Here is an 11,184-nt window from a genome sequence, read left to right on the forward strand (position 1 = left end):
GATTTCTATTGGTCGGAGTAACTGCCAATCAAGACTCTCACTTTAAAGTAACCCGCCCACTACGTGGCGCGAGGATGGACAAACGTGCAAGTTTTAAAATTATTATTATTATTATTATTATATTTATTATTTTTTATTTTTTTCCGAACTCGTGTTGCTTGTGGAGTAGTTTTTCTCCCCCCTTCATCTGCACTTCTGCAATAAGGACCAAATCTGACAAAACTGGGTAGAAATCTGCCCAGTTTTGTAGATTTAACAAGGCTCGAAAACAGCCTCGGTAGTAAGGCTAGACTTTTTGGATGAATCCTGAACTAAAGTTACAGCTTCATAGTGGGAGGAGGGCAAATATTTCTTACGGCCTGCATATCCTCTGCATTTTATCCCAGTCATTTTCTCTCCTCCATTGCCACATATTCTGCTAAATTAAAAACTCACAACAGGTGTTTTTATTCGCAAATTATTTAAATCCAGCAAAACGTGCTGAATCTCAGCGTTTTACAGAGTTTGCATTCAAATCCGTAATCCAAATAATTAAAGGGAGTAATGCTCACATCAAAACCTTGTTCAAAGCGATCTTAACTGGTTGCAATAGCGTTTATGTTCCGGGATACAGATTAAAGCCATCCCAACTGACCAGGATTAGGATTTACAGATTTGAAATTTGAATGGAGCAGATATGCGGCTACAGCAGCTGTGTCTGTACATGGTGTTCAGCATTTTTTTTTTTTTTAAACCATCCCAAAGCAAGCAGGCTTTAATCCACTGGAGATCACAGAGGACACACGAGGTGACTAACTCAGAGAACATGAATGAGTATCACAAACTGAAACTTTACTACACCACAGAGGGTTGAACAATCATGACTGAATGAGTGGCGTTCTGCTGCTTACCCAGCAGATCCTATGCCTCAGATCACCTCCAGCTGAAGGAAAATAAGCCAGCACATGCAAAACAAGTTTTTCGAGAGTGGCCTAGTCAAAGTAAAACCTGCTAGTAGGGTTGAGGTGTGATTTATTTTTCAAATAAGCCCAGGCAGGTTTGGATATCTCTTTACCCTAAATACAAAAAAATAAAAATTTGAAACAACTTTTGTATTTATTTATGTTATCTTTGTCTGATATTAAAATGTGTTTAATGATTTGATGAAACATTTCAGTGTGACAAAACAGCAAAAACAGAAGAAATCTGTATGGAGGGCAAAGAAATTTTCACATGGCAACACTGGAGGAGTAATGTTATGCTCACTTTGCAGGACTTAGTTTGCTTAATAGTCAGTTAGTATAATTTTGGGGAAAAAATAATGTTCACTGTAACAAATATGAGGCATTTCCCATGTTAAAACAAACACAAAGCTTATGATTGTTCAGAGATCTTAACTTGGGAGCCCTATCTCTCTGTAACATGAAACTCAAATATAATTTATGGATCCCAAAGGGAAATTAAATGTTGTCGTAACTTATATTAATTCAAATTCTTGAATTACTGTATGGCTGGTTATGGCTGTTTTTCAGGAAAGATCTCCTGTAGCAGTCTCTACTGCAGCACTCTGTCTCGTAAAGAGGATGGTCGGAGTTGTCCATAGTTGAAACTATAAGATTTCATTACTTTAATTTTGAAAATAACAACTAGTTTAAAAAATATTCTTCATGAATAAAGAAGAATCTTAGCCAAAATCAGAGTAAAAAAATGTCTCCCAAACTAAAGGTTAGAATGTCTTTTTTCTTTTCTAAACAAATTAACACCTTAAATTATTTGGAATTTTTATTTAAATCAACCGGAATCAAATAAATCACCTGAAGCTTCATCAGATTTCCACAATGTTAAGTGAATACTTCGCTAATCCCATAGTAGTACAAACATGTAAATAAAACAGTACATATAGTTTGTTCACACCAAACGTGTTCTGACTGAGTGATAATAGCAGTAGCAAACAGTTTGTGGTTCTGCCTTGTTCTCCGGGTTTTCTATGCGTAGTCCGCTGCCAGTGTGTCAAAGTAGTTTGTGTCTGCGTAGAGTAGGAACCCAGAGAACAGGCTGTCCGCCCAGCTGGGGTCCGAAAATAAGCCGTTCTGATCACTGAAGAAGATCTCCATCCACACCTCGTCTTCAGGGTTCAGGAACATGACGGTGGAACCAGACGCCACGTCGTGGTTTCCTGTGTTGGCGTCGAAGGTCTTAATGCGGTATTGACCGTTCTGCACCAGACTGATGGCCAGGTGTTTGTTGGCCAGTGTAATGTCATAGGAGAAATAATAGACGCCTGGGTATGCGCAGATGAATTTCCCCGTCTGGGGGTTGTAGTGTCCGCCTTCATTGAAGAGGACCTTGTTGAACTTGATGGGGGTCTTCTCTGCGGGGTAGCTGCTGGTGATTCCCACCGAGAAGGCAGATTTGGGTAGCAGGCTGCCACATTTGCACGTTCCCGCAGTTCCACGGGGTCCCCGCTCGCCCTTATCGCCTTTATCTCCATCGCGGCCTCCAGGTCCAGGAGGCCCCGCGTCCCCGTTGTCTCCCGCGGGGCCTCGTTTTCCCGCGGGGCCGCGTTCACCTCGCTCTCCAATTTTCCCCGTCGGGCCAACTCTGCCCTTCGCCCCTAAAACAGAAACGTCAAAGTTAAATGTCTGTTTTGCAGTGTTATGGTTGTGACTTTACAGGGTGTTCTATCGGGACACTATGAAGCAGTGTTTTGTCTGAAACTTCCTTTTTTTTCAACCCGTTTGACTTAATGTCTTGCAGGATCCTGCCCCCAGGTCCCTGCTGGAGGGAAAAAAGCTGCCGGCTGACGATGACTACCTTCGGTTTTAAATGTCTGTTTTAAATGTCACTTAACCTTAAATGTACTCCTGATATATAAAAGATAAAGGGATGCTAATTGTCAACACTATAACAACTAGGTAACAAGGTCAGGAAAAAGTTTTAATTAAAAAACAAAATACAGCAAGGGAGAGAGAAGTAGGTCGGTGATGCTAGCTTGACTTTGACAACTTTAACATGTAGATGTGCTGTGGAATTTGGTTCAGTATAGCCGGCGACCCGTACACAATTCTGACAGGTAGAATTGTTTTCTTAAAATATTGCATGTTTAACTAATTAAACACGGAAAAGAACATTTATGACAAAATTAAATTGTTTTGCATTTTTAACTGCAATACAAAAAATATGGCCTCAGAGTGGTTCAGCTTGTGAAAATATTGAAAAATGTACATCATCTCACAATTGTGCACTTCTCTGTGTTGGTCTGCCCCACGAAATCTCGATGAAATGCTCTACAGTTGGTGGTTGCTATGTACCACGTGAAAGGTCCATGGGTTATGAAGACTTTTTCACGTATGCGCTGATTCCTTATAATGTTGTTCTTCCATTTGTTGAATCAGTTTCAGCACCACACCTACTCCTTGCATTAGGTCACAGCTGGAATGCAGCCAACTTGATATTAGAACAACACAGTTTGGAGGCCGGATTCCTCCGAACTATTTTATACCCGATCACCTCCATCCAGAGTAAATAGCCCAAAGCAAGGACATAGTTTATGTTTGAGCATGCTCCGTAGGCCCGAGAGGGTTATACAGGAATCCATGTCGTTAGACAATGGAAAACATAACCTTTTTATTTTTACTTTTTTATTGCTGACAGATTTAATGTGTTGTAGGGTTCTAAAGGGTTGATGGATTGGTATTTTATTTTGGCGAGATCAACAGGATCTAGGCTTCACAGCTAAATTGGATCCTTAGAGGAAGGGTTACATTTGGAGCATCCTTAAAGAAAAAAATCAATAAACGCACATCCAGACAGCGTAACTTTTATGAATGAATCTATCTTAACTGGTGACATCTTACAAAATCACATCAATCCTCCTGTTTTTCAATCTCTGCACGTTGTCGCTTTAAACGTTTCAGTGCAGAAGTACAAGGATGCAATTGTTGGGCTTGGCATTGCTGGTACATGCCTATAAATTACGCCGCGTGTTTTAGCAACTACCAATACCTCCAGCTCTCTGTCAGCAAACTAAACAGTCAGTGCAGTAATATTTAACAGAAACTCAGCCAAGACCAAGCAGCTGTGTTTGAAAAACTCCCATTCTGAGTTCAAAACCAGCAGACCAAATGCTGTAGTCAACTGGCAGGTATGATCGCCTCCCGATGAAGGGGTTTGCAAGGCTTTTGCTCACATCTCGAGTTATTTATAAAAGAAAAAACTTGGAAAAAGTGGTTTTAAAAAATTGAAATCACTTCATGACAGACTCTATGTGCCTAGGTTGGTATAATAAAGGTTGAAGCTGATAACATTTACAAAATGACAGAACGAGTCTGACTTGATGGGAAGGATTGCTAGGCAGGAAAAGTATGTTGCTTTTAATAAAAATTAAAAAAAAACATGAAAACATAATTTTGTTCAAACAACATTTTTGGGATGAGATTGAAGAGGAAATGTTTGCCGTAACGCACAAATCAAAACTCTGAGCCTCATAACCGACAAGCATGGTGGAGGAGGTGTGATGATTTGGCCTTCTATTTTGTTCGCTTCACTTTAAGTCTTTGTCGGTTGGAACAGCAGCAAGGTGTTTTCTGATTTCTTTAATTTTGGGTTTCGGTGATCGCCCAATAATGATATGTGAAAACGATCTTATTTACTTTTACATAGCCACAAAGCTGCCGCATTTAGGCATTTCAGAGTTAAGGAAACCTAAAACTCTGCACAATGTTTTTGGTGATTTAAGTCATTTTGTTTGCTTGTCCTCAACTGACCTCAAACTTTGTGGTTTTGTAAAAGCAAAACACTACTGTGTAAGAGGCTCAAAGTAGTAGTTTGGACAGCAATGCTCTAAATATTTCATATACATTCGAGAGCCCTACCTCATGTGCTGTTAAAACAAGTTTGTATTGTTTCACCGGGTATTCTTCAGGGTTTTTCGATAAAATAAAATTGGAATCTCGAAGGGGTATTGTGACCCTTATACGTCCTGACAGTGTCCGTTATGAGGAAAAAAATCGGTATCGACCAAATTTGGAATCAGCAGGTGTGGCTTTTTTAAATGATCTGTGATCGGCCAAAAAGGTGCAATCAGTGCGCTCCTAATATGAAGCTAACTTTTAAGCATGGTGGAGAAAATGTGATAAATTGTGCTTGTTTTTGATTCACTTATATGTGAAGTTCAAAATGACTTGGCTGCATGTGCAAATACATTAATATTGGTTCTTTGTCAGGTTTTAGCTTGTTGCTCACAGGCTGGTGATGCTTCTTTAGAAGCATGCATGTGATCATTTGCCGCATAAATATAATGTTTGATGTATTTTTTTCTTCATAGTTCATATGCCCGAAATAAAGAGACCATATTATACCTGTATCGCCCTTTTCTCCCTTTTCCCCCTTTCGGCCGTCTCTGCCGTCTCTTCCTGGAATTCCGACATTCCCGTCGGCTCCCGGCGGCCCGCCGGGACCCGGTTTGCCGGGCGGGCCAGGCGACCCGGGGACGCTGCAGACCAGTCGAGGCGCTCCTTTCAGCTTGGACTCGAGCAGCTGCCCGGCGACACAGTTACACAGATAGATGGCTCCCATTAATGCCCACATCTTCAAATCTGCAGAAGCAAACAATTTAGTGAAGGACAGTTAGTTTTCCGTGTGCAAAACAATTTCTACCCCTGAACCTTTTCTGATTTTGTCGTTTTACAACAAACCTTAAGGAGTTTTATTTGTATTTTCGGACCAACACGAAGCAGTGCTTGGTTTAAAACTGGAAGGAACGTCACACATGGATCACATTTAATTTATTTTTTGTATAACAATGTCAATACTAGTCAAAAGTACTATGTGAAACCACTTTGCTCTGTATTTACACCTGTGTTTTGGAGTGTGTCTTCTGCTATTACTTTTTTCCCATGTAGATTGTAGAGAATGAAATTTTCTAAATTAATAAAACACATTTTACGTTCTAATAAATTTGTCACTATGATGAGTTCGTACACCATTAGGTCAATCCTCAATACCAATGATTGGAACAACTTACAAAAAAAACACACCAAAGCTCAGTACGCTAACTTTAATGTCGACCTTTATCAACTCAGTACAAACCAAAAGCCATGATCAATGTAGCTGTTTTTAAAAACTACTGACGTAACAGTAGTTAGTCAGCCTGAATATGGTTGCACTTTTACTTTTTTTATGATATTCTTCCATTTTCTGCGATATGACATTCCGTCGTATGATGTTTTAATGTTTTCTAAACAGGTCGCTGTCGAAAATAAGAATTTGTTTTCTCAATCTAGCTACCTCGTCAAATAAAGGTTAAATGAAATAAAAATAATAATTGCCCATTATACTTTTCAAATGTTATCAAGTTCAGCAAGATTGGAAGAAGAGCGTCTGTGAGGGTCACCTGTCAAGTCTTGCAACTTGTTTTCAAACAAATTAAGGTGCGGACTTTGACTGGGCCATTTTAAAACATAAACATGCTCTACACCAAACCGTTGCGTTCATAATTCTGGCTGTATGTTAAAGCCTCCGGTCCTGTTTTAAGGTACATTAGATGGACTAAATCACAAAACATATAGGTTACTTCTGAAGAGCATAGGCTGGACTGGGTTTATTTAGGGGGTTCAGAGTAAAAGGGACTTAAGACTAAAAAACAAGTGTCAGAATGTCATTAATAAAAAAATGTTAAAACTATTCCTCCCTTTCCTTCCACTCCCCAACTGTGCACTACTTCGGGTTGGTCTGTTTGTTACATTGAAGATACATTCAAGTCTGCAGTTGTAATGTGACAACATGTGAAAAAGTGTGCATGCGTGTGTGTGTGGGTGTGTGTGTGTGTGTGTGGTGGGGGGGGTGAGGGGATACTCTTGCAAAACCAAAGAAGGTTTTGTTCTTACAGATAATTAGGTGACGAATGAACCGACAGCTCCGTTTGAACCCTCACTGGGGGTTGTCGTCATGGTGGCAGCAGGCGGTATGGAGAAAGCCTTTTGTCTGTCGCTGTTCTCTCTTTATTGAACGCAGCATGAGGCCAGATGTGATTTTGTAATCAGGAACAGCTAATATCTGATACACAGACTTTCTCAACCAGCCGCAGGATTACATGAGAGAGAGAGAGAGAGACGTCAAAACAGAAATCTTTAGCTCTCTTCCAATCCATGTCTTCTTCTCCCAAGACATTCTCCAGCTATGACGTAACACGCAAGCGCGACTTCTGTCTTCTAAACACAAAAGCAATGGCACTTCATTGGACAACCTAGCTTCCCCACAGAAGAAGACGGAAGAACATCCCATAAGGAAAGGCATCCCGATACTAGCAAATCAGCTCTCATCCTGGAAACCTAACCCATCGTGTTCAAGATGCACATTCCTTACTTCTTACTCCACATGGATGTATACCGACAAATAATCCTGCCCTGTGAGAAGTCTTTAAACAGTTCGGCAGAGGGGAATTTGCGGAGATGATGGATGCACGTGGCCTTTTCTTGGCAGATTTGCCAACGTGGGTGTGAGAACGCGAGCCGTGCATCTGCTGTTTGTCTCTGGTCAGTGGAACATTCGGGTCAGGCCTACAGAGAAACATCGTTCCCTCCCGAGTCTTCAAACAGAGAGTGAGCTGTTTGTTACTCATGCATTTGCTTTGTCTATCCTATCCTATAGACACCCCCAACCCGCCTGCAGGAATGTGCTGAACAGCCCCTCTGGGCATCGGTGTGCATTATATTCGATATCAGGGCTAATCAGTGGCCAGTCTCCTGGGGGTTATGTAATAGCTGTTCAACTGTTAAAAACAAAGATATTAAATGAAGTTTCTATTTATAGCAGCAGGAAAAGTTCTCTTGTGTCCTTTCGGGGGACGGTTCTGCAGGTGGACGTGCATGTTTGTCTCAAGAGATCGATGTCAGCACTTTGGTGGTCTTTCTAATCAGCTATTCCAAATGGAGGAAAAAGTTAAGAAGTGAAAACAGACAAGAACACTGTCTCACTCAGACGTGTTTTTCATGCACTTATCATTCGCTCTAATGACAGAAAAAGGAGAACAATGGTCTGGAACATCATCCTCTCCTCTCATCCCTCCAAGTGAGACACTCTTAGATGTCCTTACCCCTCACTCTACAGCTGTTCGTCTTCACGGCTGATCAAGATTCCCCCACTTTGAAGCGTCTCCGTCCCCTTATGTGCTCATGTTCCAGCCTTTTCCTTCGCAGAACATGTTCCTCTGGCAGGTTTGACACAGAACTCCGCCGCTCTGCTGCTGACAGCGTCTCACAGTGCATCCAACTTCCTCCTCCTCCTCCTCCTCCTCCTCCTCCTCCTCCTCCTGCTCTTCCTCCAGATCCACTCCCTTCTCTTTGCTCCATAAACTTCCCAAGGCAAACAGGCTGTGATCGTATCAAACCCAGGGACTACATGTTGCCGTCTGGATCCGTGGAGTCACGGAAGAAGGCGCGGGAGTGAATCACATGAGAATTGTAGAGCTCTGATGGGTTGATGTTGTAGAAATAAAGTGGGAAACCAGAAATTAGAACAATGGTTTGGAACCTGGTGACCTGTGTGACTCTAATGTGCATTTATAACGTTTACCTCAAGATGGCGCCATGACTTATTATTATCTGTCACATTGTCACGTTTCTTAAATAATGACAATGGCCTGAATCCTCTTTTTTTTTAAACAGAGGTGATAAATTTAATCAAAAAACTGTTTTTTTGTGACCAAAAACTGGGACTGAGACAGTAAAAAAATAAAATAAAAAAATAAAAATTAGATAATTGACAAGAATAGCCGTTCTCCGTGTATTTTCCCTTTATCGTGGAAAGCGCTCCTAGCCAAACGTGTTAGCTGTGTCTGTTTCATGGAGAAAGACTGAGAGTGTTATTGGCGCCATTTACTCGATACGCTCATATCTCACATTTAAAGTTGCAGTATGTAACTTTTACAAAAACATGTTTCTAGCAAATTTGTTAAAAATGGTCACAACACGGTGAGACAAATTACCTGTGAAAAAAGCTCCTCCACTTTTCCCCAGTGAATTGCCTTCTAAAAAAAATGCAGCACCACTAAGGGCAGAGACACACCATTCAAGGATGTCATCGGTGGCCATGGTAACTAGCCTGAGCGTCCATGGCAGCTTCTGTTGTAGTGAACCAAGCATCTGTAGTGGCGTGAGCGGTACACAAGATGATTGACAGTGCTAAGACCCTCCTCCTGGCTCTGATTGGTTGTTTCTGACAGCAGCGTATTTTGTGCAAATGACAGAGAAGCTAGATGAGGTCAATTTTTTTTCACCGATTATCTCTCGTACTGATCATTTTAACAAATATGTAAAAATGAAAATCTCAAAAGTTACATAGTGCGCCTTGTATTACTACACAGGTTTGATTGTGTGTGTTTTTTCTGTGCCTCTGTTTGAACCATGAGCTGGTCTTTTCAGATTTCTGTTCATGCTCAGCCTAATACTGCTGGAGGTCTCGTCCTGTTTAAAGGGAGTCCTTCCTTTCCACTGTCTCCACATGCATGATCAGGATGAGAGATGGCAGCAAAATTAACCACTGAAGGCATTCTAGATCTTTTTTTTCACTAATTAACTCAGTGATACATTGGGTGTGTTGTATTGCAGTTTGGTCTGAATTGGACAATATGAAACTGAATCTGACTGACTATGAACTAAGTTAAATCTGAGACAAGTTCAGAGTCTTTAAAAGAGGAAGATGGCATGGAGGTCATTATGTAGTGACAAATGTTTAGGAACAACACTGCATTGTGAAACTTTGCTCAATTTTGTAGATTACATCATCGAGCTTGCATGCTACTCGAGGTTTGAGAAAATGCGGAAAACAGAGCCAAGGACAAACTGATCTTGTGCTCCACATCGTTTTGGCTGAAAACTATTGCTGGTGAACATGATCCTGTCTGAGAAACGGTGGACAAACTAAACGGAGCTCTCATTTGAGTGTGAAATCTAAAGACTTGAAGACCAATGAAGAGCTCAGGGATCAGGAAAATAAAAAAAGACCGCAAAAGTCATTTGGCGCATTTATTTTAATGAAGAAGGTGGATTATTCAGACAAGACACCGCAGAACTTGGCTTGCTATGACAGAAACACCTGGTCTGTGAGTGGTCTTGTACTTCAAAACTTGACATGTACAGGGGGGTTTGCAATAAAACAAAATATGTTTTAAACAAGATTTTATGAGTGTCAGAGATCCAACACAATCCCAAAAAACATGTGTTTTTTTCTGCAGCTTGGAAGTAGACCTGTTCTGCTATACTAGATGATTGCTCAAAATAATACATCGTTCGACTGGGGGTGAACAGGATAGCTAAGGCCTCACTCATAAGAACAGAAAATGTACTTCTGACACAGCACTAATTATTCACTTTTCTTCCTGATAAATCGTGTTGAAATGTAGCTTACTCGCGTTTGTGCAAATTATTTTAAATTACACTAGAAATTGTACTTTTAGATATTTTTCACATTGTCAGCATATAGAGAGAGAAAAAAAAGTTCATCTAAGAGTTTTATATAAAAATGTTTAAAACATCAAATATTTAAACTCTACAAGACATGATAGCCTCTAGTAGACCTGAGGGCTCTTTGTAAATATGAGTCAATAAAAATGCAGCCAACAGGAAGTCAGTGCAGTAAGAGCTTTAACATGCCCACTCTTTCCCACTATTGCTGCAAGATGAGCAGTGGATGTTGTTGCTGTGTACAACAAAGGCGCAACTGATCTAAATGTAGTTATGATTTGTTTTTGTTTTTTAAATCTGGATGGCGGGACTCTGTTTTTGTTAAAAGTGTCAACTGTAATGTCTGATTTTAGCTTCTTAAAAGGGCGACTTGGCTCCCCACTATGGGTGCCATTCCATCTGGGGGTGGCACAAGAACTCAAAGGCAAGAAAAAAGGTGATTTGTCAGGTGGACCCCAGACACATTTTGTTTTTGTTATTTGCATGTACAGATGATAGGGAGGTTAGTATGTGATAAACAAGTTTTGATCCGATGCCAGCCTAAAAGCCTGTTTTTGTTTTGGAATCAGATCGAAGCTAAACAAATGCTATTTGTGAAAAGGTGTGTGAAAACGGCAACATACTGTCAAGTAGAGAAAGATCAAACATAGTCTCAAATGTTCTGCATTGATTACTTCTCATTGAATTATGTGGATTTATTAGGCTTTGCTTTGCTTCTGAAGAAAAAGAAAATTGATGATTA

At 40.5% G+C, this 11,184-nt stretch overlaps 1 protein-coding gene across 1 annotated transcript; it reads right to left on the reverse strand.

The window, feature by feature from the left end:
* Positions 1-1,747: 1,747 nt before the first annotated feature.
* Positions 1,748-8,576, reverse strand: c1qtnf7 (C1q and TNF related 7). The gene is made up of 3 exons (XM_028028508.1): positions 8,075-8,576; positions 5,340-5,576; positions 1,748-2,593 (listed from the first exon to the last, which is right to left on the reverse strand). The coding sequence occupies exons 2-3, from the start codon at positions 5,566-5,568 to the stop codon at positions 1,965-1,967; spliced, it is 858 nt and encodes a 285-aa protein (XP_027884309.1). The 5' UTR covers positions 5,569-5,576; positions 8,075-8,576; the 3' UTR covers positions 1,748-1,964.
* Positions 8,577-11,184: the final 2,608 nt, after the last annotated feature.

This window comes from Xiphophorus couchianus, chromosome 9, assembly GCF_001444195.1.
Source record: "Xiphophorus couchianus chromosome 9, X_couchianus-1.0, whole genome shotgun sequence".
In the NCBI taxonomy this organism is placed as follows: domain Eukaryota; kingdom Metazoa; phylum Chordata; class Actinopteri; order Cyprinodontiformes; family Poeciliidae; genus Xiphophorus; species Xiphophorus couchianus.